Source organism: Anarrhichthys ocellatus, unplaced genomic scaffold, assembly GCF_004355925.1.
Source record: "Anarrhichthys ocellatus isolate YVR2014 unplaced genomic scaffold, GSC_Weel_1.0 scaffold2, whole genome shotgun sequence".
Classification (NCBI taxonomy): domain Eukaryota; kingdom Metazoa; phylum Chordata; class Actinopteri; order Perciformes; family Anarhichadidae; genus Anarrhichthys; species Anarrhichthys ocellatus.
Window position 1 is genome coordinate 8,723,526 of NW_022280032.1, and position 24,869 is coordinate 8,748,394.

At 43.3% G+C, this 24,869-nt stretch overlaps 2 protein-coding genes across 6 annotated transcripts; both read right to left on the bottom strand.

Moving 5' to 3' along the window:
* Positions 1-1,312: 1,312 nt before the first annotated feature.
* LOC116393228 (protein phosphatase 1 regulatory subunit 12A) lies at positions 1,313-15,958 on the bottom strand. 5 transcript variants are annotated; one of them, XM_031865405.1, is made up of 26 exons: positions 15,606-15,958; positions 12,297-12,427; positions 11,459-11,577; positions 10,590-10,746; positions 10,309-10,453; positions 10,133-10,207; positions 9,931-10,010; positions 8,516-8,721; positions 8,293-8,402; positions 7,992-8,189; positions 7,740-7,822; positions 7,537-7,626; positions 7,273-7,359; positions 7,092-7,196; positions 6,907-6,997; positions 6,688-6,813; positions 6,493-6,595; positions 6,278-6,381; positions 6,090-6,149; positions 5,925-5,947; positions 5,773-5,827; positions 5,568-5,672; positions 4,740-4,790; positions 3,574-3,624; positions 3,265-3,281; positions 2,472-2,557 (listed from the first exon to the last, which is right to left on the bottom strand). In XM_031865405.1, exons 1-25 carry the CDS (start codon positions 15,882-15,884, stop codon positions 3,279-3,281), a joined length of 2,637 nt encoding a protein of 878 aa, XP_031721265.1. In that variant the 5' UTR covers positions 15,885-15,958; the 3' UTR covers positions 2,472-2,557; positions 3,265-3,278. The 5 variants fall into 5 exon arrangements, with proteins under 5 accessions (XP_031721257.1, XP_031721248.1, XP_031721273.1 ...); XM_031865397.1 differs by lacking the exon at positions 3,265-3,281 and having other exon boundaries at positions 1,313-2,557; positions 8,516-8,697; XM_031865388.1 differs by lacking the exon at positions 3,265-3,281 and having other exon boundaries at positions 1,313-2,557.
* A 2,088-nt stretch (positions 15,959-18,046) lies between these two features.
* pnpla2 (patatin-like phospholipase domain containing 2) lies at positions 18,047-23,762 on the bottom strand. Its single transcript, XM_031871149.1, has 9 exons — positions 23,276-23,762; positions 22,274-22,506; positions 21,602-21,667; positions 20,567-20,776; positions 20,382-20,442; positions 19,549-19,809; positions 19,025-19,157; positions 18,701-18,823; positions 18,047-18,458 (listed from the first exon to the last, which is right to left on the bottom strand). The coding sequence occupies exons 1-9, from the start codon at positions 23,460-23,462 to the stop codon at positions 18,146-18,148; spliced, it is 1,587 nt and encodes a 528-aa protein (XP_031727009.1). The 5' UTR covers positions 23,463-23,762; the 3' UTR covers positions 18,047-18,145.
* Between the last annotated feature and the right edge of the window lie 1,107 nt (positions 23,763-24,869).

Sequence of the window (24,869 nt, forward strand, 5' to 3'; positions counted from 1 at the left end):
ATGATTATTATTATTATTTTGAATGGGATAAAAGCCACGGTACAGCCTATTAAGAGATGTGGGCCCCTGGTAAACCTGCTAGAAGGCCGCTATTGAGAGTCTCTCTGATGAACACCACCCAGTATTCCTGGGATACTACCGGCCCCAGGTGCAAGTTTGAGCGCTCTACCAATTTTACATGTAAAGGTCAGTTTTATCATCATGACATTACTGCTGAACCTGTGAGACAACTGTATGATGTTCTGGGTGAATAACCCGTCATGTCAGGATTCAAAATTTGTGACAGAAAAGAATACAAAATATGAATGTGGAATTTGAAAGATTAGGGCATTGAACAGACAAGAAAGGTTTAATAAAATACTTAGATGCATTGTGGGAATTGTAGGACCTGGCATTTGTAAGGCTTGGCATATACCATTTCACCATATGAGCATTTCTCTTCATCCAACAAGATATACGGTTTTCTGCCTCACTGTGAGCTCAACTGTAGCATTTCACTAGTTTCACCACTTGGTTGCGCCGAGGAGCTGTTTGTGTAACATCTGGCAACATGCCGGGGGTCAGAGCCACAAACCCTGGGAAAAGAAGTGCTTTGTCCATATAAGGCTGCAATCCATCCGCTTCCCTCTTCCTCCGTCGTTCTCAGACCTGAGGGATATTTACAGAGAGAGCGCCTCGGCCAGCCTGCCCTTCCTTATTAGGAGCGCAGCTTGTCGTCAGTACTTCTACCCTGCAGGACAGTGGTCCATCTCTCTGCTCTCAGATGAGACAAACAGATGGATGACTGGTGTTAACTACACTTTAGTCCAAACGGACAAGAGCTCAAAACACAACGGGAATCTCACAGCTTTTTACCCAGACGTCTACTGAGCACTCATCCAGCATGTAATGACTCGCATTTCTATCACGTCAGTAAAGCAAGTGATGAACTGTCCACCTGGGAGCATCGGTAGATTAATGGAACAGTCCAAACATACTGTAAATACATCTGTGTTGCCCCGTTTCCTCCGTTATGCTCACTGTGTTGCAGCTGTTTTTTTTTCCTTCTCACCAGTGATGAAGGACATCTGGCTACCAGAACTGTAGGCAGGGACGATACAATGTGGGTGAAGCGGCAGAATCTGACGACTCCATCGGTCACAGCACATTAATAATACGACGGGAATCAAAGTAGGATTCGGTGTTGTGGAAGGAAACACTGTTTAGGATACATCCTGGTCAAAGAGTAAAGTAATATTGAATCAACATGTCTGTGAACAAAGCAGTAGAGGTGCATATGACATTCATGTGTACACAATAACCAGGAAGTTGCTACAAACACACTTTTGTTTTTATTAGGGTGCAGACATCCATTCAATATATTAGAAAACCAACATGTGAAGAAAAGCTACATGGAATTTTACTTCAAAGGGGGTATTATTCAAGACTAATATTTATACACATAATATACATCACCATGCTCCACTGCAAGAGAGAAATTGACAATGAAAAACTATGAAAATAATATCTTTATCGATGGTAATATTTAAAACCATCCATAGCATAATAGGCTTTGAGCTGTGGGTAACTTCTCCCTCCACTCACAAGCAAGAGGGTGCTGCTCTGAAATAGGTCCGTCTGTCTGGAGGACGGGCAAAGCGTCGCACATCTTTCATTGCTTTGCAGAGTAAAGTGCTGTGGTCGACTGACCTGCTTCTGCGGTCTTTTTTTTTTTTTTTTTTTAAGAGCATGAAGTGTGTTTGTGGTCACAAAAATAAAAATGTATGTGGGGAAGTGCATAGGTGGAGAGGTAGGTGGGTTCAAACACTTGCATGTGGAGACCAAATAACCCAACAGAGTTCTGTGGACTGCCCCCGTCATCAGGACGATGTTGAATGTAGAGACAGAGCCTGAAACGTGTTTAAAAAGAACTACAACAAAACCTTTACTGCTTGACAACACCTTAGATTTGAACTGTGAGTAGGGTAAATTCGTGAATTTGTGACGTGAGTGTGTTCACAAAAAAAATAAATACTAAGTGTGAGCTTTAAGGCCAAAGCTGCCTTGTGCGCTCGTGGAATGTGCATGGAGGAAGTATGTGATGCACGCATAGGAATGTGTGTGCACGTTAGTGTTCCCCTGATGCACAGTCGTAGTCGATGTGTTGTACCAGCCGTGGGCATTGTGGCTGTTGTTGCTGCTCATGTTGCTGCTGCGGGAGCCTCTGACCAAAGCCACAGGCCTTCATGCTGCAGGTCTTCCTGTGACAAACGGACTGTAAGGCACACAAAAGCCACTCCAGCTGTTCTCATAGAGGCATCACAATCCAAGTCAAGCTGTGGTGTTCATGTACAGAGGACATTCTGCTGCTTCTCTCCCTCTCCCTCTCTTTGGCACTTGGAGGAATGTGTGGAAGCAGGGAGGGATGGATGGATAGGGGGAGGGGGAGGGGGGGGAGGGGGTTCCCTGCTCTTCGTGTCTCTCTCTCCGTCTATTTGGAGAGTTTGCTGATGACACGGATCAGTGCTCCATTTTCATCTTTAAGACGCTGGTTGTCTGCTCTCAAATCAACCAGAACCTGGTGGTAAAAAAAAAATGATGATTTTATTGCTTGTTTTCATGTTACTGGATTATGAGATATTAGGATTATATATTACAGGCAGTTTTCATTGTAGACAGTTTGACAATGTATTCATATCAATGCAATAAATGTTACTAACAAAACTGTCACCATAAAGTTTAAAAAGGAGGCCGGACACCTAATTCATGTAAGTGGAAGACAGATCAGTTGGTTAAAAAAAACACAGCCTAAACAGGAGGAGCTAAAAAAGGAAGGTGGCAGAGAACTAGAAATAACAGCACAGAATTTATAAACTGTATTTAGAATAATCCAAATATTCTTTACATCCTAGAATCTGGGCATGTTAAACATTTTAACAAAAAGTTTGACAATTTGGAAAATATGTTCATCTGCTTTGTTGGTGGGATTTAGATGAGAAGATCAATACAACTCTCATTTCTGTAGAGTAAATATGAAGTGAATATGAATATCCAGGTGTGACCGACTGCTCCCCGTCATATTGGAGGCCTGCTAAACTATCTTGCAACCAGCAGAGACTTTAGTCAGGAGACTGAAGTTACCTTTAGACAGAGCCAGACTAGCCGTCTCCCTTTAATTCAAGTCTTTATGCTAAACTAAGCTAAGCTAGGCAGCTGCTGGCCAAGTGGTATCAATAGCATATTTCCCAAAATACTGAAATATTCCTTTAAAGAAAAGGACTTTACCTATTCATTCTGTATTACTGGAGACGTCAGACAATTATGAGACAAAATTGGGAGAGCGCAGAGATCAGATGGGTTCGAGGTAGTTGTTCGTAGACAAACAGAAACATCCATTAATGTGGAAAACAACCAAATCAATGACATGTAACAGAAAACAATTATTACACCCCCTGAACAAAGGCTGAGAGAAGGTGTATCAAACATCTCTACAGTGTACCTCCACAACACTGCTGCCTGCACAAGCTAAAGCCAAGCTCATCAAGCAGAAGCGTGCAAAGTGTCTGCGGCCATGATAAACACTCGTCTCCTCACCTTTAGCTCTTCCTCCAGCTCTGCCATTCGCCGCTCCAACATCCTCCGGTCCTGATGCCATTGAAACGTGAGGGAGAGTGGGGGGGGCACAAAGGAGGTGATGTAGAGAGGAAGGAGGACCACAGAATGGGAGTGAAAACGGGTGAGAAAGTGGTTCAAGTGGGGAGAAGAGAGGAGAGAGCGTCAACAGATAGCAGGGGTGGCACTCGTGAGGCAGTCAAAGCAACTCAGTAAAGTGCAGATCTCCGCTAGGTATGTCTGCAACTACCACTGCTGTGCCGTGTGATTGAATGATTACAAACCCACAATTGGCTAACCCCCCCCCCCCCCCCCCAGTCTAGACACCAATGGCCTGCCATAAAACACACTTCATGCAAAACTGCCCACGTAGCAGCGGCTGAGGTACAGCAGTGTGTACCAGTAGTTGTGTCAGTAGTTAGCCAAACACACCGCACAGAAAAATAAAGGTAAGCCAACTTACAACCGGTAATGTATGCAACCAATGGTTTGTAAAGAGTTGTAAAACACACTTTACACATTCAAACAAGCAGCAATGTATGCAAGCAAATGGCTCGAAGTCGTTGTATATACACTTCATAGCATTTTGAATTGAACTCACCAAGCTGCCTGCCCGCGTAGCAGCGGCTGATTTGTGGTCATGTACCCAGTAGTATGTGTCTAGCTAGTTCCATAAGCTGTTAGCAGTTAGCCAAACACGTTGTCAAAACAATAAAAGTGAGCCGCAGAGCAGCGGCTGAGACGTACGCAGCAGTGTGTGCACTGGTAGTTCCATGAGCTGTTAGCCAAACACACTGCAAACTGTTATTTCCCCCCCCCCCCCACACACTGTTAGCGCAGAGTGGCAGATGTCGGCGATGCACTTCGCTGTGTTATCACTAGTGGCCCCTATCGTCCCCGGTGGCTGGTTAATAGTAGTGAGTGAGGAGTCAGCGGGCAGTCAATGTCCGTATCAAACAATGAATAAAAAGTGTGAGTCACCGCAACCACATGCGGCCTTAACTGGCCTCCAAAATAGTAGGCAGTTTGCTAGTGGGGAATGCGAGATTAGCTGTGGACAGACGCAGAGGTGCACGCTCACTCATTCACGGGCGCACACTCCTGGCGGAGATGATAACAGGGTAACACCATCAGTAGGGATGCATTACCTTTCTCTCCAGGTCCAGCAAGGCTGAACAGTCAGTGAAGCGCTCCTGTCTCTGTTGGATACAACAAATCAACAACATTAACATCATCACCACCTCAACAGTAGGATGTCCCTTTGCTAAGTCATATTTCCAATTAAAGCAAGACACCAACCACTACGTCCACAGTGACAGGATGATGGTGAAGGGTTAAACATTCAACTTTTCATTTGTGAGAGGATGATTAGCTTTCTCCTAAAAGATGTCACACAATAGAGACTAAATCAAGATCAAATTCTTGAGCCGAACTAGAATTACTGCCTCACGGTTCATTTCTGTACGGTAAATATGAGTCTTTGAGTCAAAGTTAACATTTGTGCAAAATTTGAAGAAATTCCCTCGATTCCTTCCAGAAATATTGCGTTGACAAGAATGGTATGACGTGCGTACGGACACACAACCCGGAAACATTATAGGGCCAAGGCTGTTGGCACAGAGAAAGATATGTTTTGTTTGTTTCCATCTTCAAAAAAAGTATTTGGGATAAACAAACTAAAGTTTGAGGAGACATCATGACAAGTGATAGCCACCATAACTGAAAAATGAAACTGGAATTCGAAGAAAAGAGATGTCGATACTGGTCTTTAACAACACTGTCATATAACCTGCTGATTACTGGTTCTACCACTTTATGACTGTGCATGCGGAAGATTACAATAACAGTTTGTGTTAGGATTAGGCTGGTAGCAGTTATGATTAGGGTTAGGATACGTCTCCAGGAAAGGAATGTAAGTCAATGTAATGTCCCCAAAAGTCATGAAAACACAGCTGTGTGTGTGTGTGTGTTGTCACCTGAGTGGCCTTTTCCAGATCCAACCTGGTCTGACTGATAATCCTCTGGGTGTCCTGCAGTTGAGACTGGAGCTGACCATTTTCTCTGGAGACATCCTCGAACAACTGACACACAAACAGACAGAGCAGTAAATAAGTGGGACAAACAAGAAAAAACTATTTTTCTGATTTCTAAATTTTCTCAGTATCAGTTCTGTCTGCTGACCTTCTTAAAATCCTTGCTGTCAGAGCCTCCTCCCTGGGTGCAGTCGTTAAATGACCTGAGTAGATGAGCAGAGATCAGAAACGTCATTGAGACTTTGCTGACAGAAAGAAGATAAGAGGGCAAATCAAACAGGCCAAAGGCTGAATTCATACCTGGAACTCAAGTGTTGGTTTGTCTGTAAACAGGAGAGATAAGAAAACGGGTTACGTCTTAGGTTACAGTCCACCGAAACCAACTACGCACGCACGCACGCGCGCGCGCGCACACGCACACGCACACACACACACACACACACACACACACACACACACACGAACCTGTGGATCCAGCCCACTGCCTGAGAACTCTTCCTCTCCACTGGGATCATTGTCATCACTCTGCAGATGACACAAACAACACAATGTGTTCTTATAAAATACTGAATTCAAGTTACATGATTACTGGTTTTTGTTTTTTTAAATTCCTGCATTCATTTTGCAGATGAAACGATGTTTGTGTCGTTTACCTCCCCGGTCCTCTGTGCCTTCCTTCTGGCCCGAGCTTGTCTCCTCTCCCTGCGTTCCCTGGCCCATCGCTCTGTCTCGCTCTCCCCTGTGCTGGCCTCCACATCTGGAATGAAGCCAGACAGCAGTCGTTTAAGAGCAAATCAAATGTTCCAACAACACCCACATTGTCAAGCTCTACGTTTTTTTGCTAGAAAAGGGAAGTGGTGATGTGTACCTCTCCTGTCAGACATCTGAGGGCGGGGAGTGCCAGCGGGCTGTGTGAGGCCCAGCAAGTCGGACTTCTGCAGACTGGCAATTCGAGACCTCCAGCTCACTTCCTGTAAACACAGTATCCCCTGCTATGTGATGTCACATGACATTATATAAGAGTAGCCAACGCAGGCCTAGAATTCTGATATATGGCTCTCACCCCCTCCTCTCCCTTCTTCGCTTTTGCCTCCTTCTCTTTCTCCTCCTCCTCGTCCTTCTTTTCTCTCCCTTTGTTGTCCGTCTTCATCGTCTTCTCTGCCTCCTGCAGATCTGTTAGCGTCACCCCCTTGATTTAAAAAAAGAGAGAGAACACCGTCTTATGTACCCGACTGACAGATACAAGTACTCCTGTGAACATCTGAACTTATGAGGCTTGTACCTGAGTGGAGCGGCGAGACTGCCGTGCATGTCTGGAGCGAGCCTTCCTCTGTGCCTCCGCTTCCTCGTCCCGCACTGGCGTCAGATATGACCTACGCAAGGCACACGCTTTTAGATTTAACGCAGCACCACAATTTACAAAAACATGAGCCCTTTGCCATCCACACACACACAGCCTTGACTCACTTGCGCCTCTGCTTGGCCTCCTGCTCTCCTGTGCTCGTGCTCCGAGAGTTGGAGGAGGTGGTGACAGCAGAGCGATCCTTCTTTTCTGTCTGTTCCTGAGAAAGTCTTATGGAGAGAGGGGTAAGAGGTGACTAACACATCTTTCAGACAAGGGAGGAAAATTAATGTAAAAATGAAATACCTCTGGGACGAGACACTATTAAGGCGGCTGAGTCCGGTGCTCGCTGAGGTCACGGTGGGGTCATCCAGTCTCTTTCCATAAGATGAGCTAAAAAAACAAGGCAAAGTCCATCGGAAACAAAGACATCTCTCACAGCCACACACACACACAAGTTAGTATTCACTGCTGGGGGAATGTAATAAGCTGTGACACAGCAACAACAAAAATCACACACAAACAGGGGAGCAAACAAATACAAGACAAGCAGTGAGCAGCATGACTGACCTGTGAAGCAAAGAGGGGGTGGAACTAGTGAAATCATTCCCTGATTGACTATGAAGGCGCCGGGTGTAAGAGGAGCTACGACTTAGCCAACTGAGAGAGCGAGAGAGAGAGAGAGAAAGGGTGACAGGGGCATATATGCAGTGACTCAGAAACACAGACTTCTGGTTTCACAAGCGCAGAGGCATACGAAAGCACCGGCCCACCTGTTGGAGTTGTCAGGGCTGCTGTCTGGAATACTGAAGAGTCTGCGTGTCGGGATGGGCGGTACCCGAGCGAGCCTCGGCTCCTGAGGACAAGAGTGGGGGGGAGATGGGTTCATCAGTTGTTTTTATGCGACTCAGCGAATGGAAGCTGTGAAAGCAGCCTTTATTTGGAGTCACGTTAGATCTAGCAAACAATAACTGGTTTCATGGGTGTAGAAGTCCTTGAATCATGCGAGTAGCTGTGGCGAGTACCTTGGCGTCGGCCTCAGAGCTGAGGCGGGGGCTGGAGGCAGAGCGGGTCATGCCCAGGACAGTCTCCGGAGGTCTGCTGGGGTCCTGGCTGGTGTCAGACAGTCCAGCTGAGCCCAGAGTCACCGAGCTGCCCGCCTTCCTCAGAGACGTTCTCCAGGAGCCCGGGGCCTCGGGGGCTGGGGGCTTGCCCGGGTCCGGCTACAGAGCCAGCAGAGGTCATCATCTCTATTGTTCAGTATTGTTGTCGTGCAGCTAAAGCACACACTGGATGTTTACCTACAATATACATTATGTACATTACCTTTTTCACTTGGCTGGCTGTAGTACTCGTTGGCATGGAGGTAGGAAGCAGGCTGGTGGTGTTGCGTTTGTTGTTCAAGTTGTTAATGATCTCTCTGTTTTTGGCTTTCTCTGCAAAGGTCAGCAAAAGATAAACATGTCCGTCACTAACTTATCTCTTAAATATTATCAGTAATCACAACCCAAACTCCCTTCAAGATACAGGCAAGAGCAGCTCCTCTCACCCGACTCTGCGTCGCTCTCCGACTCGCTGTCCTCCTCCGAGCTGGAGCTGCTGGAGGCCTTCCCCTGGCTCTGAGGCTGGCTCGGTCCCGTCTGAGCTTCCTCCTCCTCGTCCTCGGCCGGGCTGCTCTGCAGGGCGGGAGGTGGGTGCTTCTCCCGCTCGTGGAGGCAGATCTTCTCCTTACTGCTCATACGAGAGATAGAAGTCCTGCAGGGGCGGGGCCAAGGTGGGGTGGAACAACAGGTGGCATGCAGGGAGCTGATCAGTGAGGGCAATCATTCCACATGCAGCCAATTAGAGCGAGCATGCGCTGATCAACACGTCAGTGGGTGAAACAGTGGGTCACTTCCTGTGATGTGCCGTCTTGTCACTAGAACACCATTTAGCTTTATGTAACTTAAACCTACAGCTTGTTACTCCATTTTCTACAATCTTTCCTCGATGTATGCAAACTTTACAGCATCGACACACAGGTGTGTCGCAGAGCTGCTCCCTCTCCGTCCTTTGGTCGGCTGATTAGTCGTTTGGTCTTAGTTGGCTAAGATTTCTTGAATCGATTAGTCATTTTTCAATGTTTCTTTTCATGCTGAATGAGTTTATGAGCACATCTCTGGTAAACACAATATATAAAGTGGTGCTTTTTCTCTGTCTATTAAATCACCTAGTTGATTAGTCAACCCAATTGAATGAAAGGAAAGCCCTTACCGCAAGTTACCATATACTGTATATTGCAAAGTACAAGTTTTGCACTAATTAGTGTATTATTCTGGCTTTCAGTGTGCAAGAAACTCACATGTATTGTGCTTAACGTTCTAAACTACTGCTTATATAAAATGAGGTAACTCAATGGCAGTGAGCATTGTGTATAAGTATCTTCATTTGTCAGTCATGTAATTTGCTGGATTAGCCAAAAACAGATCTTACTGTCTGTCTTGTAATTTAAATCTTAAAACAGTTTTGCAACGGATTCTCCAGACAGTTCGATGCATAATGATAGATTACCGTATCCGTATTGCAAACCTTGCAGAGCTATAAATGCTCTTTCAAAATACATTAGTTTATTTATAATTTGAGAGAGAGAGAGATATATAGATATATATATATAGATATATATATATATTTTTCCCTAAACCAACATTGAGTATGAAACTGGGACTCATTGTGTTGCTGCCTGCTACATCTACCCAGAGTAATGTCAGAGGATAACAAGGTTCAAAGGAATGCTGGGACTGTTAACATCATACCTGCATGCAGACTACTGCTACTGGGATTACTGGGATTCAGCTGAGGAACAGCATAGCGTGTGCCCACACACACACACACACACACACACACGCACACACACACACACACACACGCACACACACACAAACACAAACACAAACACACAAACACATGCCCACACACTGGACTGACCTGCGTGGACGAACTGGTACCATGGAGATTTGCGGGCTGGTCTCAATAACAGGAGTCTGTTTCTCTTTCTCGCTGCGTAACTGAAGAGAAATATAAACACATATAAACACAGAGAACATTTGCCGCTGTAAAACTATCAATCATATCAGGTTTATCTAACTTAGTGAGATAGTTGTGGAGCCTCGGGGGAAGGCAGACTCACTGCGTTCTGCTTCTTCTGCAGCTCCTCCAGAGCGTCCGCGAGGTTCTCATCGGCAACATCTAGAGGTGTTTGGCCCTACAAGGACATTCCCAGGGCATCATTAGTCACGCCGCAAATAAAGGCGTCAATTTATACAACAGCTTAAGCGGAGCAAAGGTTGTTTGTGTCGCGCTCACCACGATGTTGACGGCGCCCATATCGCACATGTTGTCAGCCAGCAGGGAGCACACCTCCTCCTGCCCCCAGTGAGCTCCTGCATGAAGAGGCGTCCACCCGTCGATGTCCCTGCTGTCCACGTCCACCCCGCACTGTAACAGCACCCTGGGGAGAAGATGAGGAACATACAGGAGGAGAGGCTTTTGAATGAAAGCTGTTTTGATTCTGGTGCCATACTAATACATTTAGGACAAAAGCTAACAAGCTTGTCAGTGCTGTGGTGTGTAGACTTGATTCTCACTTCAGGACTTCGATGTATCCTTTGGCAGCAGCGACGTGCAGAGCGGTCGCCTTGGTGTTTGGGTGAGGTGTGAGGGTGCCGCCTCCCGCCAGCACCGCCGTGGCGTCCTGGAGCATCACCCTCTCCTCCTCCTTCCGGGCCTTGTCCACGTCGATCGCTGTGATGCACATGTGGAACGCAGACACACAAATCGGGTTTTAGACCTTTGAAAACTCACTAGTGAGTTTATTCATAACACAGTGTAGGCTACGGACAAAAGACTAAATATTCAATTTCATAATCATTTATCTTACATTTCTCATCTGTGCTTTCAGCTGCCCGATGGATCTCTGCAATGTGTGCAGCGGATAGTAATAAAGATATAATCCTGGACCCTCAGTACTCATGTACTATGTGGGACACAGTGACTCTGTCATTGTCTTTGTCTTCTCTGAGCACGATGTGTGCTTTAAACGTGACCATTTGTAAAAACAGATCAGAGACGGTTTTTGGGCATTTATGGATATGATTTTAAAGTATCCTGAGCTCTGTAGGAGCTCCTAATTTATAAACAGTACAGAAATACTGTGAAAGCCTCGACTCATCTACTCATCAGGGAAACGACCAACTTTGCAAACGACCAACTTTGCTGAAAGTTCTCAGTTCATTTGACGTAATTATTAACCATGATGAAAAGACAGAAAATACTGGCAACAATACAACACAAAACGTAAAGATTTTCAGTTTGCAATGATCAGAAGGTGAACAGAAACAAACAGCAACTCTTCACATTAGAGAAGCATGAACCAGCGACTGTTTTGCGATGCGTCAACAGGACAAACAGGACGCAGCATTGGAAGTGTTGCCGTTGGTATGGAGCGGTTCCTCACCTTGTTTCTTGATTTCCCCTTTGAGGAGTCTCTCCATGGCGTCTTCTGTGGCCACGTCCAGAGGAAGCTCTCCTTCACTGTTCACCGCCCCGACATGAGCGCCGTGTTCTATCAGGTACCTTCAAACCAGATGAGAAGGTATAAAAACAAACACAGCCAGCAGACCGTGCGGAGCTGAGAATGAAACAGTTTAACTGTAAATATTTTTGATACACATCATATTTCTGTGTATCTGCGTCTATGTATAAACACCGACATCAGCATTGTTTATACAATGTCCTGCAATATAATACATATTATTCACAAACGCAGCATTTTAACACTGACTCAACCTCGATGCAGGCCTAATACTTTGGGGCATTTACAATGCCTCGCAAAAGTATTCACCACCTTTGGTGTTTTTCCTATTTTGTAGCATTACAACCTGAAGTTTAAATAGATTTTTTATTTCTATTTTATGTAATGTGCCTACACAAGATAGTCAACATTGAATAAGAAAAAAAATAACTTGAAAAATGTGTATTATGTAAGAGCTGGTTCTACAAATTACCTTGAGAAGTCACATAATTAGTGAAATAAAGTCCACCTGTGTGTCACATGATCTCAGTTTATACAGACACACCTGTTCTGAAAGACCCCAGAGTCTGCAACACCATGAAGGCCAACAACAACAACAACAACAGAACATCTCAGGGTTGGGTTATAAACAAATATCCTAAACTTTGAACATCCCACGCAGCACCATTAAATCCATTACTACAAAAACAAAAAAGAGAAAGATGGACTGCTGCAAGTTAAATGGCGGTGATGCGTCGGTGTGCGGCCGGTCAACACTCACTTAGTGATCTGGATGAAGCCGCAGGAAGCCGAAGCGTGCAGAGGAGTCCAGCCCTCGTTGTCCCCTCTGTTCACATCACTGCCGCTCTCCACCAGGAACTGCACCATCTCAGCATTCTCATCGATGCAGGCCTGTCAGAAGACACACAACCACAGGACGGACTGCTATCAAGTGAACCCCCACTACGCACATTCAAAGATACAGAAACCAGACAACACAAGTTAGTCAGAGCTTAGACCCACTTCATCTGGGTTTGTTGTGAAAGTCAAAACTGCAGACACTTCCAGAGATCTATGAAATGTATCTGAAGCACTGGGGCTGAAGCAGTGACTACTGTATACTTGTAATGTCTGTTAAGTGGGCGGCTCAAAGCCCTCAAGTACTTTCCAAAACAGTCATTTTGCGGCGCGAGTGAAACAGCGGATCTATTTAGCTGCTTCTCCTGAAGCAACGTCGCGCCGAGATCCCGTTGTGATAGAACACGAGTCCCGAGATGAATCCCATGAGAAGCTTGTGGGATTATGTTGTGATACGCTGGTTTGATTTCAGCTCATACTTATGAGAAAAAAAACTTCAAAAAAGGGTAGGATCTGCATGTACTCCCTTTTCAAGTGAACATGTTTTTTATACCACAAAAAAAGCTCTTGTTATTAAATAATTCTTTAAAAGAAATCGCAAAACTTGCCGGTGGGCTAAGATTATTTTAAGATTATTAATGTACAAACATATTTCAAGAATTTCTTAGAAATAAGAGTTAAAACTAAAACAAGACAGAATGAGGCAGATGTCTGCAATAGTATCAAAGTAGGTTTATTTGTACTAAAAAAAAAAACATCACTTCTTAAAAAAATAAGTTACATTTTTTAATTACTGATGAAATGACTTTAAAAACATATTTTTTTCAGTGTATATTAGCAACTAGCTCTAAACATGTAAAGATCAGCCTAAATTGAAAGAATGTTGAGCATCCGGCCCATATGAGAAACAGACTACCGCAAAAATATTACTGATTACTGAAGAAAATTATGTGAATGGCCAAAACTATTTCCCAGAGCCCCAGGTGATGTAGTCAAATAGCTTATCATGTCTGAAAAACAGTCAAAATCCAAAAGATATTGAATGGAAATGATGTAAAAACAGCCAGTAGTGCACACACCATCCAGCCCTGGAGTCCTGTCGCTAACATGGCTAAGAATACTTAGCCAGCACGTAGCTCTAAAACACAAAGAAATCAGCAGGATTTTAGTGCTGATAACATAAATATTAGTGACTCTAAGATGAATCTGTAATAGTGCAGACACAGACCGTACTATTGTTTTTACTGGTGAAACAAATCCATGATGTATTCTTATTTTCTCACTGTGATAATCCCTAAACAAGGACCATGTTTCGATGTCAGACTTCATCACTAACAGCTGTTGAGATAACATCTGCTCATACAAAGACGTTTCAAGACACCAGTTCACTCTGCAGGACGTCACAGCAGCAAGTGTCTGTAGTCACACAGGACCGGCTTTTAAGACTCCTAAGAGGTTTTGCTTTTGGGCCAATCAACTAATCACAAAGCTGTAACAAGTCTCCACTCTCCTCTCCTAATATAAGATAATTAGCCGGGCAGAAACGTGGCTGTTTTAAGAGCTCGTAGTACAAAGCAGAGCCAGAAGCAGCAGAGGAAGGGATCCCTCTGAACAAGTGGGCGCTCCGGGCTGGATGAATGAACAGAGGGCACTTCTCGCACCCTCTGCGCCAAGAAGGGTGCACGCGCACGCGCACGCACACACACACACACACACACACACACACACACACAGAGCCTCCCAGCAGACTCCTTCACAGTGACTCATTGTGGAAATCGCCTTTGACAGCAGCGGTTTGAGGAATGTTTTCCATTTCTTCATCTGAAAATCCCAAAAGTCCCCACCATGAGGAATTGGCAAAGGGGGGAAGGAGAAAGGAAGGCAGAGAAGAAGAAGAAGAAGAAGAAGAAGAAGAAGAAGAAGAAGAAGAAGAAGACGACGAAGAAGAAAAGGAGGAGGGGCAAAGCATAGTGAGAAAGACAGAAAGGCTTTGGATGGAGAGGACGGAAAGTTTGGAGAGTGTGGGCCTATATTTAATTCTGGCTGCCAGGCAACCAACGAGCAACAGGGGGGAGGAAAGGGATGGAGGGCAGGAGAAGGGAGAAGGGAGAAGGGACCACACCGGGTGATGGTGGTCCAACATGTGGATCAACCAAACGAGGGCAGGAACATGTTCACCTCGTCATCTGAACCGGTTATGGGAAAGCAACTTCATCACACACACACGCACACACACTCTTGGCTTTAAGGGAAAGCACCAATCATCTCTAAGCCTGACGTCACTGCGAACACACAGCCGAACCACAGTTTTAGCTCCAGTGGGCAGGAAAATTAGAAGCACAACATCTTTTTATGTTGCCATGCTTGCATGGATATCAAAAGTGAAATCCATGTGACGGAGTTCAAAATGAAGAGACAAGCGGTGTGTCATGGCATCATAAAAAAAAAAGCAGAGGAAACACTGCATCAACGCAGGGCTTGTGTGACAGTGATGTTGTCCAGCCTGTTCCTCTGTGTTATTACTGAAGTGGAGGGAGGGACCTGAAGGCTGAGCTGCTTTAAGAATGTATAGCATGCTGAGAAGAAGAAGAGCGGCCACTGTGGGACACGCAAAGGCAACAAAAGTGAAGGTTAAATCCTCTTTGATTCTCCAATAGATGCCCTGTTAAGAATGGTAGTCAACAGGCTTCCGTTTTGCTTCTTCTTTAAGGAAAAAACACGAAAGACCTGTTGATTAGATGATGAAAATGACCTAATAGTTAACTACTATTTCAGTAAGACTCCAGTAGTCACAAGCCTGCCAGTCAGAGCCTATACGGGCTATAAACGATCCCACAGGTTTTTATCTGTGTCCACATCTCTGCATTGAACGCTGGAGAAAGAAGCCTGTAACTCACTAAACAGAGCAGATGGCCCAGCCGACCAACTGGATAATAAACTCACACAGGCCAGGAAATGCTGCTGCTGGGACCTATAAACAAGTCTAACGTTAGAGAGGATAAAGTGATGAGTTCCGTTTAACGTTAACTGTTACTAACGTTAAAAGAAACGGGAACAATTGGCTTTATTTTTACTCCACGTAAGTTAAGTTGACTTAATGCCTCATCGCTGCGAGGATAATTAAGGGATAAACCGCCGCCGCTACTTGAGCGACAGTTAGCAGCCATTAACTCGTAAACACGTTAAATCCACACAGCCGTTAACAGCTCGAGAGTAACGTGAACCGTCCTACCTGATGAAGCGCTGTCAGTCCATCTATGTTGGCGTGGTTGATGTCGGCTCCCTGCCGGAGTAGCACCGCCACCTCCTCCCGGTCTCCGGCGGAGCAGGCGGCCATGAACACGGCTCCTTGGGCGAACCGGACTTTCGCCCGCCGCGTCCCGGTGGAACCGCTCAAAGTCTCCCGGGTCTCCCGTCCCGTCTGGTCCGTCTCCGAGCCCAGCCATCGCTGCAGCTGATCCTGCCGTCGCTGCTTGGCAGCTTCGGACCGGGAATGGTCAGTGGCCGCCATCTTCCCTGGTCTGTCCCGGACAGATTCAGCTCATGGTACGAGGTAGAAGCTGAGTGCTTTGGTTTGTGTTGAGCCTGCCCCGGACTGCGCCCCCTGGTGGAGACACGCTAGAAATGAATCCGTGAACTTCACAGCGAACTTCTGACTGGGTGGCAGTCTTATGCTGCCTTCAAGGGCGAGTCGGAAATTCCTGTATCAGTGGGAGGGACCGTGTATTTTCGTCATAAAACACGTCTAAATCAATATCAGTATACATATTACAAGAGTCATTTTCTCATGGACTAGGTCATGACTTAGAATAGAATGATGATAGAATCCCTCGCCGGATAAAAAAACAAAACATTAAAGTGCAGACAAATAAACCCAATAAATGATTGATAATAATAGTACTGTAGTATATTTCATTTTAGCTCTATGCTATTTAAGGACCCAAATTCTCAATATCTTGCGATTTTAACATAACATTTTAAATAGTTTTGAAGGGTGTATACAGTTGTTTTCCTATGTTGTATTTACATAATGTGATCACGTGATTTGTGTTTCTTTGTGTAGTGCTTACCGATGACTCTGCGTCTATTTATCACACCACTGTCACTTTAACCGTATAGTTTATGTCTTTAATTGCTCTTACATTTCTGTTTATCTGTACTTGTTTTTGTCTTTGTGCTGCTGCTGCAACAACCAAACGGCCCCAGTGGACATCAATAAAGGCTTATCTGATCTCATCTCATCTTGTGCATTTTTTCAATATCTTTCCAACATTACTATATTCACAAAACCAAAATGGTCAGTGATTACTACAGTTGTGGCTTTTATAGTTGCAGCTTCTCCATTTTCAAAGGAGGCTTTTATGAACAAAATAATATAAAATGTAATTAATGTAATAGCAAAATTAATCAGGAACTAAATTCATATAAATATATATTTTTTTACATTCCACAGTTACTCCTTCTGACCTGCAGTTGTTTAAAGAGCCACCGTATTCCTGTGCTTTACACTCACAAGTTAGGGATCAGCTGTGACTATTTGTCATTTTGCTGGGAACATTTGCATCTGGAAGAAGTTCTCCAGCCCTTGATTAACTGTTTGGTTACGGTTACTGATGTGTACTGTTCCCTGCTCTGTGCGCACTTTTCACCGTAAGTCACACCTTTTCTGGGAAACGATCATTGTTGTTCAACTAAGTTCAAACCAATGCAACACAACACACATGACCTGCCGTTAATGTTAAACAATACCAGTTTATTTAATGATCACATAAATATTATTCCCTGCGACATTTTGACAATGTGCGAGATTCACCTGGCAATTATTTCATTGAAGTTCAAGGCACAACAGTTATAATTTATTGCAGTACACAGTATAAGAAAGGTTTTCATACAGGTAGGTTAATACCTCGGAAACTCAGAAAGTGCAATTCAGATTATATTCTCTGATTATAAAAATATAATCTTTTTTTATTTACTGTTTGAATTAAATGTAAAATGTGTTATTTTTAAGCAGAAATTCAATACTGCGTAGATTTAAAATGAAATCTAAGAGTTATAACTTACATGTGAGTAAATCAAGAAGAAACACTTTTCTATGATTAGGGAAACAGAGCAGAGCTGTATTTTTCATACAAATACCTGTAAATTCATACAAACCAATGTTTTTTTTCCCCACAATACTGCATTGACACTTGCATCAATAAATAGAGTTACTACCTAACAAACTACCTAACAAACAGATTGGTGCATCAACTGTTGGTCAGAAGTGACTCAGAGCTCATAACGGGATGCAGGAGGAACGCTGTGCTTGAATAATAGTCACTAATAGTCTGACTGCATTCCACAAAAACATTAACATTCAATTGTTTTAAAAATGCTACTTCAAGTGTACATTTATGTTTGTAACGTCCTGGAATTGAAGTTTGTACATGTTTGAGCACATATGCTGCGTTCAAATGCACATCTGTAGACCGACAGACACACTGCGTCTGTGGGCTTGCCTGGTTATAATGTAGCAAAAGACTTAACATATTTAACACACTAAGTGTACATATGGTAAATTATTACCATTTCCATCAACGACACAAAGGGGCTCTTCGATTACAAATGTCTTCCTGGCATCTTAAAAAAAAAAAAAAAAAATCGAAATTACTGGTGTGTAAACAAATGTTAACGTCTGATTTAAATTCTTTAAAAATGTTCCTGGGTCTAGAATAAGTACATCTGAACATCAGTGCTGAAGCATCTGCAGCAGAAACCCGCCAGAAGCTCTTAGGAGCTGCTGATGGTTTCGACAGAGTCGACAGCAGGTGGAATATCAACCACAACCATTGTGAGGCCTTCAGGGGACAAGGCGGAGGGAGGGCTCTTATCTGGTGACATCGGCCCTGTTTTGAAGGAGCCTTGCAGGTCCATGTTGATGCACAGCGCTCCAGACAGCAGCTGCCTCTTGTACTGTTCAAGACGCATGAAGATGTCCATAACTGAAGAACTGCTTTCATTAACCCAGTTGGGAAACAGGTTGGTGGAGCTAAAGTGGGATGGGAGGGACTGGTATTGGTGCAGCTCCAGCTGCCAGTAAAACCTAGAGCAAGACATGGTAAAGGAGTCAGCTGTAAGTATTTCACTTATTGTTATTAGAGCGGCTATAATCAATTATTTTATAACTATGTATCAAGTGAGAATGATACAAGTGGTCAACCACGTTCACATACTCTAGATTACAGCTAGATCCATCATGGAGCGTATAGACCTGACATTTAATGTATTCTGCCGTCTCTGTTCACATATGACATACAAGTTATGCGTTTGTGCACTGTCACCTACCTGGCAGATACATTCTGGGAAATGCTTTTGGAGGTCTGGCGAAGAATATTCTGTAGGACTTTTAACAGCTGATCCCGAATCCATCCAACATCTTCTTGCACATCTGGCAGCCACTCCAGAAGTCTACACATGGGATATGTCGCTGTCAGTCGATTGGCACAGAAGGCAAGTCCAGTATTGCTCTGCTATTTTAATGCCTTTATAGCCACAATAATATTCGCCACATAATGCGCAATAACTTTTGCTGCACACAACTGCACATATAAGACCCAAGTACACATAGAAAAAGTAGTACTGTACTGTTGTGATTAAGTCCTACTGCACCTGAGAGTCAAGGACAAAGCAGACTCCACAGGGAGAGTGTAGGGGAGCATCATGGCTGAGGCCATCCTGACAGGAAGCAGGTTGCTTAGCGACTGCATCAGGCTCCTCCTCTCCATGCAGGCCTCAACTAGAGCTGCAGAGGGAGGCAAAGATGACCACAACAGTGACCTCGAGCTATTCATAGACGTAACCTGCTTTATTCAGCACTGTTCTTGAGCTAAACACCAACATCAAATTTAAAATGTCAGCACAATGAACATAATCATCTTTTATTAATTACCATTCCCTGCCTATAAAGTGGAATAAAATACCTTTCAAGACTTTCAACACACTGTGAATGTAGTCATATAAAGAACAGCGTAGCTGTCCTTCTACCATGTATCTCAGAAATTCCATTGTTTAAGGGTTAATGAAAGTATCTTACTTCGAAAGATAAATACTTTTAAAACCCATTTAATTATCTGAAAAATGCACTTTCACAAGGCTCAAGCAGGGCTGTTTTGTATTCCTTATGTTATTGTTACCTTTGTGCAGAATGGGTGGAAGGTGTTCGAAGATATGATCCTCTATTAAGGAACTGCAATGAACCATGACTGCTCCCTCTTCCACGTGTGGCTTTTCCTCCTCTTCATCACTTTTGTCGTCATCCTCCTCCTCCTCCTCCTCCTCCTCTTCTTCCTCTTCCTCTTCCTCCTCCTCCTCCTCCTCCTCATTGCAATCCTCATTTTCTTCACCATTAGCCAGCAGAGGCAGCTCTCTGTGAGGTCCGTTGAAATTAAGCAATCCTGCAAAACAGAACCAAAATGTGAAAGTAGTATTTTTTTTTCTTATCTGTGATCAGTGGTGGGTTAATTTCTTAATTAGTTCAATTACTCAACGCATTTATAATAATCTAGTTATAATAATAATAATAATAATAATGTTAATGTTAATGCCAAAAACATAAAAACAATAAACAAACAAATAAGTAGCCATAAGGAGGAACAGAAGTCTAATCACGAGCAAAAGCAGCCTATTGATTTGTTGACATGTGCCCGTTGTGATAGCGTATCAGGATGTCTTCATACTAACATGAGGACAGAAAATCAATGAGGCTTGTTATTACTCACCCAATTTATACTATGTTCATTCTACGAAACACGTCTCTGTCCAAATATCGGTAATGAATCTGTGTGCCCTTAATAAATTCTAAACCATATATTAGGGTCGTTAAGTTTATATGTCCCGGGGTGTAAGTCCCTAGGTGGCGTTGTTGGTTGCCTTTAATTCCCCCCCCCCCAAGGCCACGCTACATTCTGGGCAGGGCAGAACATGATTTTGAGAATGTTAGAAAAAAAAGTAAATCAGTGTTTCTTACCATTCCTCTTTAAAAAGTGCAGAGCATCTTTATAGCCCTGTTTACACATGGTTTTCATAACCTGCACTCGAAAACAAACACATACAAGAGGTCCAATGAGTTCACTCCTGTTCAATTAATCAGTGTGTGTCTGTGTGCGTGCGTGCGTTTGTGTGCATCAGCAGGGTTGTCATCAGGTGACCTACCATTGGGTCTGGAGGGAACAGTGCCCTGGAGACTCTGTAGAGGTTGGTGAGAGTGAACTGGATGCTTGTGTTGGTGAAGCGCAGCTCATGTATGTTGGCCGAGGTGTCTCTGGGGCAGATGTCGCTCTCTCCGGAGAACGGGGACACGGTGATGGTATTTTTCAGCTCATACTGAGGCAGATTGTCTGAGATTCCTCCGTCGACATATCGCTGGACAATAAAGAAGATAAAAATCAGCATCGGAACAAACAGAAACCGATCACAGATTAACTGTCGATCGTATTTGGCCACAGAGCAATCATCACACGGGATATCATGGTGACATCATATCCTGTGTATTGGTTGAAGTTTGTTTTTATTGAAGCTGGTGAACTTTTAAACTAAGAGGTGGGAGGCATGAAGTGTGTGTCAACAGATCAGGGTGAGATCAGGGTGACACATTTTTTCTGAATTTGAGCCACTGCGAGTTTGAGAGGACAGAACAACATTGATGCCTGAGAGCCAACTCTCACATTGTGCCCCCCCCCCCACACACCCACACACACACACACACACACGTGTAAGCTCCTAAAACCCAACCCAAAGGCCACAGAGGGAGGTTGGGAGCGCTGGTATTACTCAATCATATTGCCCAGAAGACCTTTGCTCTAGAAATGTCCAGCAAAAAAAGAAAAAGAAATGACAAGCTGTGCTTAAAATACAAGCTCTGCTTTCCCCTTAAGTTCTGAGATCTCTGACAAACACGGACTCCTGAGGAATTGCATTATTATCGCTTCCACACACGTGTCATTCAGAACAAACACATTCTTGGGGGAAGTGGGGAGTTACGGATGAAGAAAGTGCCAAATGTAACAACAACAAAATACAATGAGAGGAAATAAACGACATGCAGCATGGTAGAGGGGTCAGTAAACCTCTCCGACAGCAATGACGTGAAGTAATTACCGTAAGCTCATTTCTTTTCATTAGACCAAATATAGGATATCGACGACATAAGGACCCTGCACACATACTGAATAATTTGAATCTACTCACCACTCCTTGCAGCGTGGGGGGAATGAGGCCACAATACACTGGGATGTAGGCACTGCAGACGCATGCCTGGTTAGCAAAAGAGACGATACAAGAAACTTGTTGGAGGTGGAATTACAGTTGGCTGATATACTGATATTATATAGCGTGAGACTATAAATGTCATGATATAACTTTGCTGTCTTTTTCTGATTTAAAGGACGCATTACAGTTAAATTACATTTCCTTATTACACTCTGTCACTACATATCATCAGAACTGCAACTAACAATTATTTTCACTATTGATTAGTCTGCAGATGAACTGTTTTGTCTATAAATTGTCAGAAAATAGTGAAAAATGTTGTACATTTCCACAGCATTATAATGTTTTGTCCAAACAACAGCCAAACACACAAAGATGTTCAGTTTCCAATTATATGAAACAAGAAAAACAGCGAAAACCTCAGATTTGAGAAGCTGAAATCAGTGACTTACTTACTTACTTGATCGATTCAATTGACAAATTGTGTCAGATCTAAAATCAACAATCAAATCCATATTTCTCATGATCATTTCTCAAAATGTGCTGCTATGTAAATGGCTTAAATAATAAAACACTGTCACATTATCAGTATAGACATAATAAAACCCACTCTATCCTGACTTCCTTAATATACTCAGACTTAATTCCCACCTGCACCACCTCCTCCTTGTTGTTGAAGTGAGACACCAGGACATTTTCTCCATCTGACACTCGGGTGAGAGAGATTCCTAACCGCCCGTTGGCCTCGTGGTGGCACTCAGCTGGCAGAGTACGCCGCAGCATGTGACGCATAAGCTTCACCAGGTTAAAGGAAGGATGCATGGCTCCGAGGAACCGCTTCCTTGCCTCTTTGGAAACATCGATGATACCTGCACCGGTCTCACCTGTGAAGACGTTGTTGATGTTAATGATTACATAAAGGTATTCATGCAACTGTACATTGTCTACATTATAAAAATCAGGAATTCAGTTGAGTAGATGTTTTATAAGCTATTGCACTCAACTATATTTGCAGAATCAATAATAGCCTGCAGTTATTCTGTTACAGAACAATCAGGATGATATTTTGTTCCTCCGTGTGAAGCAATCTTTAAGAATGTGTCTTTATGAGAAGAAGATGGTTGTCACTTTGTCCATTCAAAAGGGATGAGTTGGTATATTTGACATGATCAAGATGCCATGTTAGAAAGTAACTACGTTTTGAAGTTCTTTACTTGAGTATTTCCATTTTATGGCACTTTATTATTTCACTCTGCTACAAATCAGGAGATATAATTATTATACTCCCTGCTTTTATCTGACATCTGCAGCTACGAGTTACTTTGCAGATGAACATACTGTACAAAACACCTGTCACATTGTTAAAGATTAAACCATTGATATATATATATATATATATATACACACTGTATATGTATGTATATTATACATACATATACAGTATATACATACATACATATAAATAAATATATATATTTATATAATCTTTACTTAACTAGGAAGTCACATTGAGATTAAAACCTCTCTTACAAGTTTATAGCACAAAAATGTTAAACTAAAGTAAAGTATCAACTTGTTGTCTTTTTTAAATGTATTTTGTAACAGCTTCCCTTCCACCTCCTGTAAGAGCTGAAACACCCGACAGACACCTACCAAGACAGACCCCGGTGACCAGAGCGGTGGCGGTGAGAGCTCCAGCGGACGCTCCATAAATGTGTCTGGCGTTTTGCACCAGAAAAGGAGCCTGTTCCAGCAGACAGCTGGCGACACCGACGTGGTAGATACCGAGGAAGCCACAACCTGCAAACGAGATGTTCCACGGCGAGTCTAAAGGAAACATACCGGGGACCGGCCGCTGCTGTGGAAAGTGGGGCTAAGGTCACAGGCAAACTCTCAGATATCAACGGAAACAAAATAACTACAACTGTCTAGTTGAAGCTGACCGGCCCATCGTATTGTATTAATGAAGCCTCTTCACATGCTGTCCTTAGGATAATGGACTTTGTCTGCTGTTTTTAGCTTTCTAATTAACGGTAGAAGTCACCTTTCCGGTGCAGGTAACGTACAAAACTCTTAAGCAGCAGCTAAACCCCTACGACGCTTAAATAGTAACGTGTCCGGTGAGTTGTTATTACCTCACTCTGTTGGTGTACTTAGAGGAGGGCTCCGAGTAAACCGGCTTGTCCAATCACAACTGACACCGCGAGACAAAAGTGACCAATCACAATAGACATAGTTGATCAGGTGACCAATCAGAATCCCCACCGCTGTAACACTGTGACGTCAATGAGCGGCGACAGCTGTCGAATGTTTGTCCCTCTGTTGGAACAAAGCGTTTTGTTTTGACCTTTATAAATTGATAGCCTGCTTGTGTTGACATGTTTTGTCTATTCATATCTACTAGGCTATATTGAGACTTACTTTCGCAATAGTTGCTATCAGTAGAAAGAATGTGTGTTGATTTCCGACTATGCAATTTTGGCTAGTTGAACCTATTGATTACAATCGATTAAAAACATCTGCGACAGTGGTTGTCTGTTCTTGTTTTACTTGTGTTAGTGGTGATTTTACAAAGTAACAAACGCTGTCATAACGATTCACACATTGTGTTAGGTTTGCAACATCCTGCTTACAAATCAGCACAAGATAGTAGGGTTTCCCAAGAAATAGTAATGAAATCACAAGTGTCTTGCACTTGAAGTGCGTTCAACAATAACAGTAAAATGTTTTTTTTTTGTGGATCACTTCCTTGAATAAACTATTCACAGAATTAGGTTACAAATAGTTCACCCGTGGGCACCGGTCCAGAGTCTGTTTAGGACAGGATTCTTTTGAGAACACATCCAATTGTGAAACCACCATCAGCCAGAGTTCATTATCTTAAAACAAGTATACTCCTACTCTATCCAGTGTGGGGGGCCAACTGCTCAAGGACCCCCAAAGTCAGTGAGGGTCAATAGGTGCATAACAGCAGGTTAATCTGGTCATGCTGACTGTAATGCTGACATCAAAACTAGCAAAACAATCATTGAGGTTACATAATCTATTAGGAAAATAAATAAAACATTTAGAACAGTTTTAAAATGTTGTGTTAAAGTTAACATATTTGTGTTATTGTAAAAACACATTTGATTATGTAAAAGGACTCAAAATAGGAGTTGTTATGTCTGAGGTCCTAGAAGGTGATTCAAAAGGTGCTGCATATCTGACACGATGATGACGGCTGTACTTTTTTCTATGTTGTTAT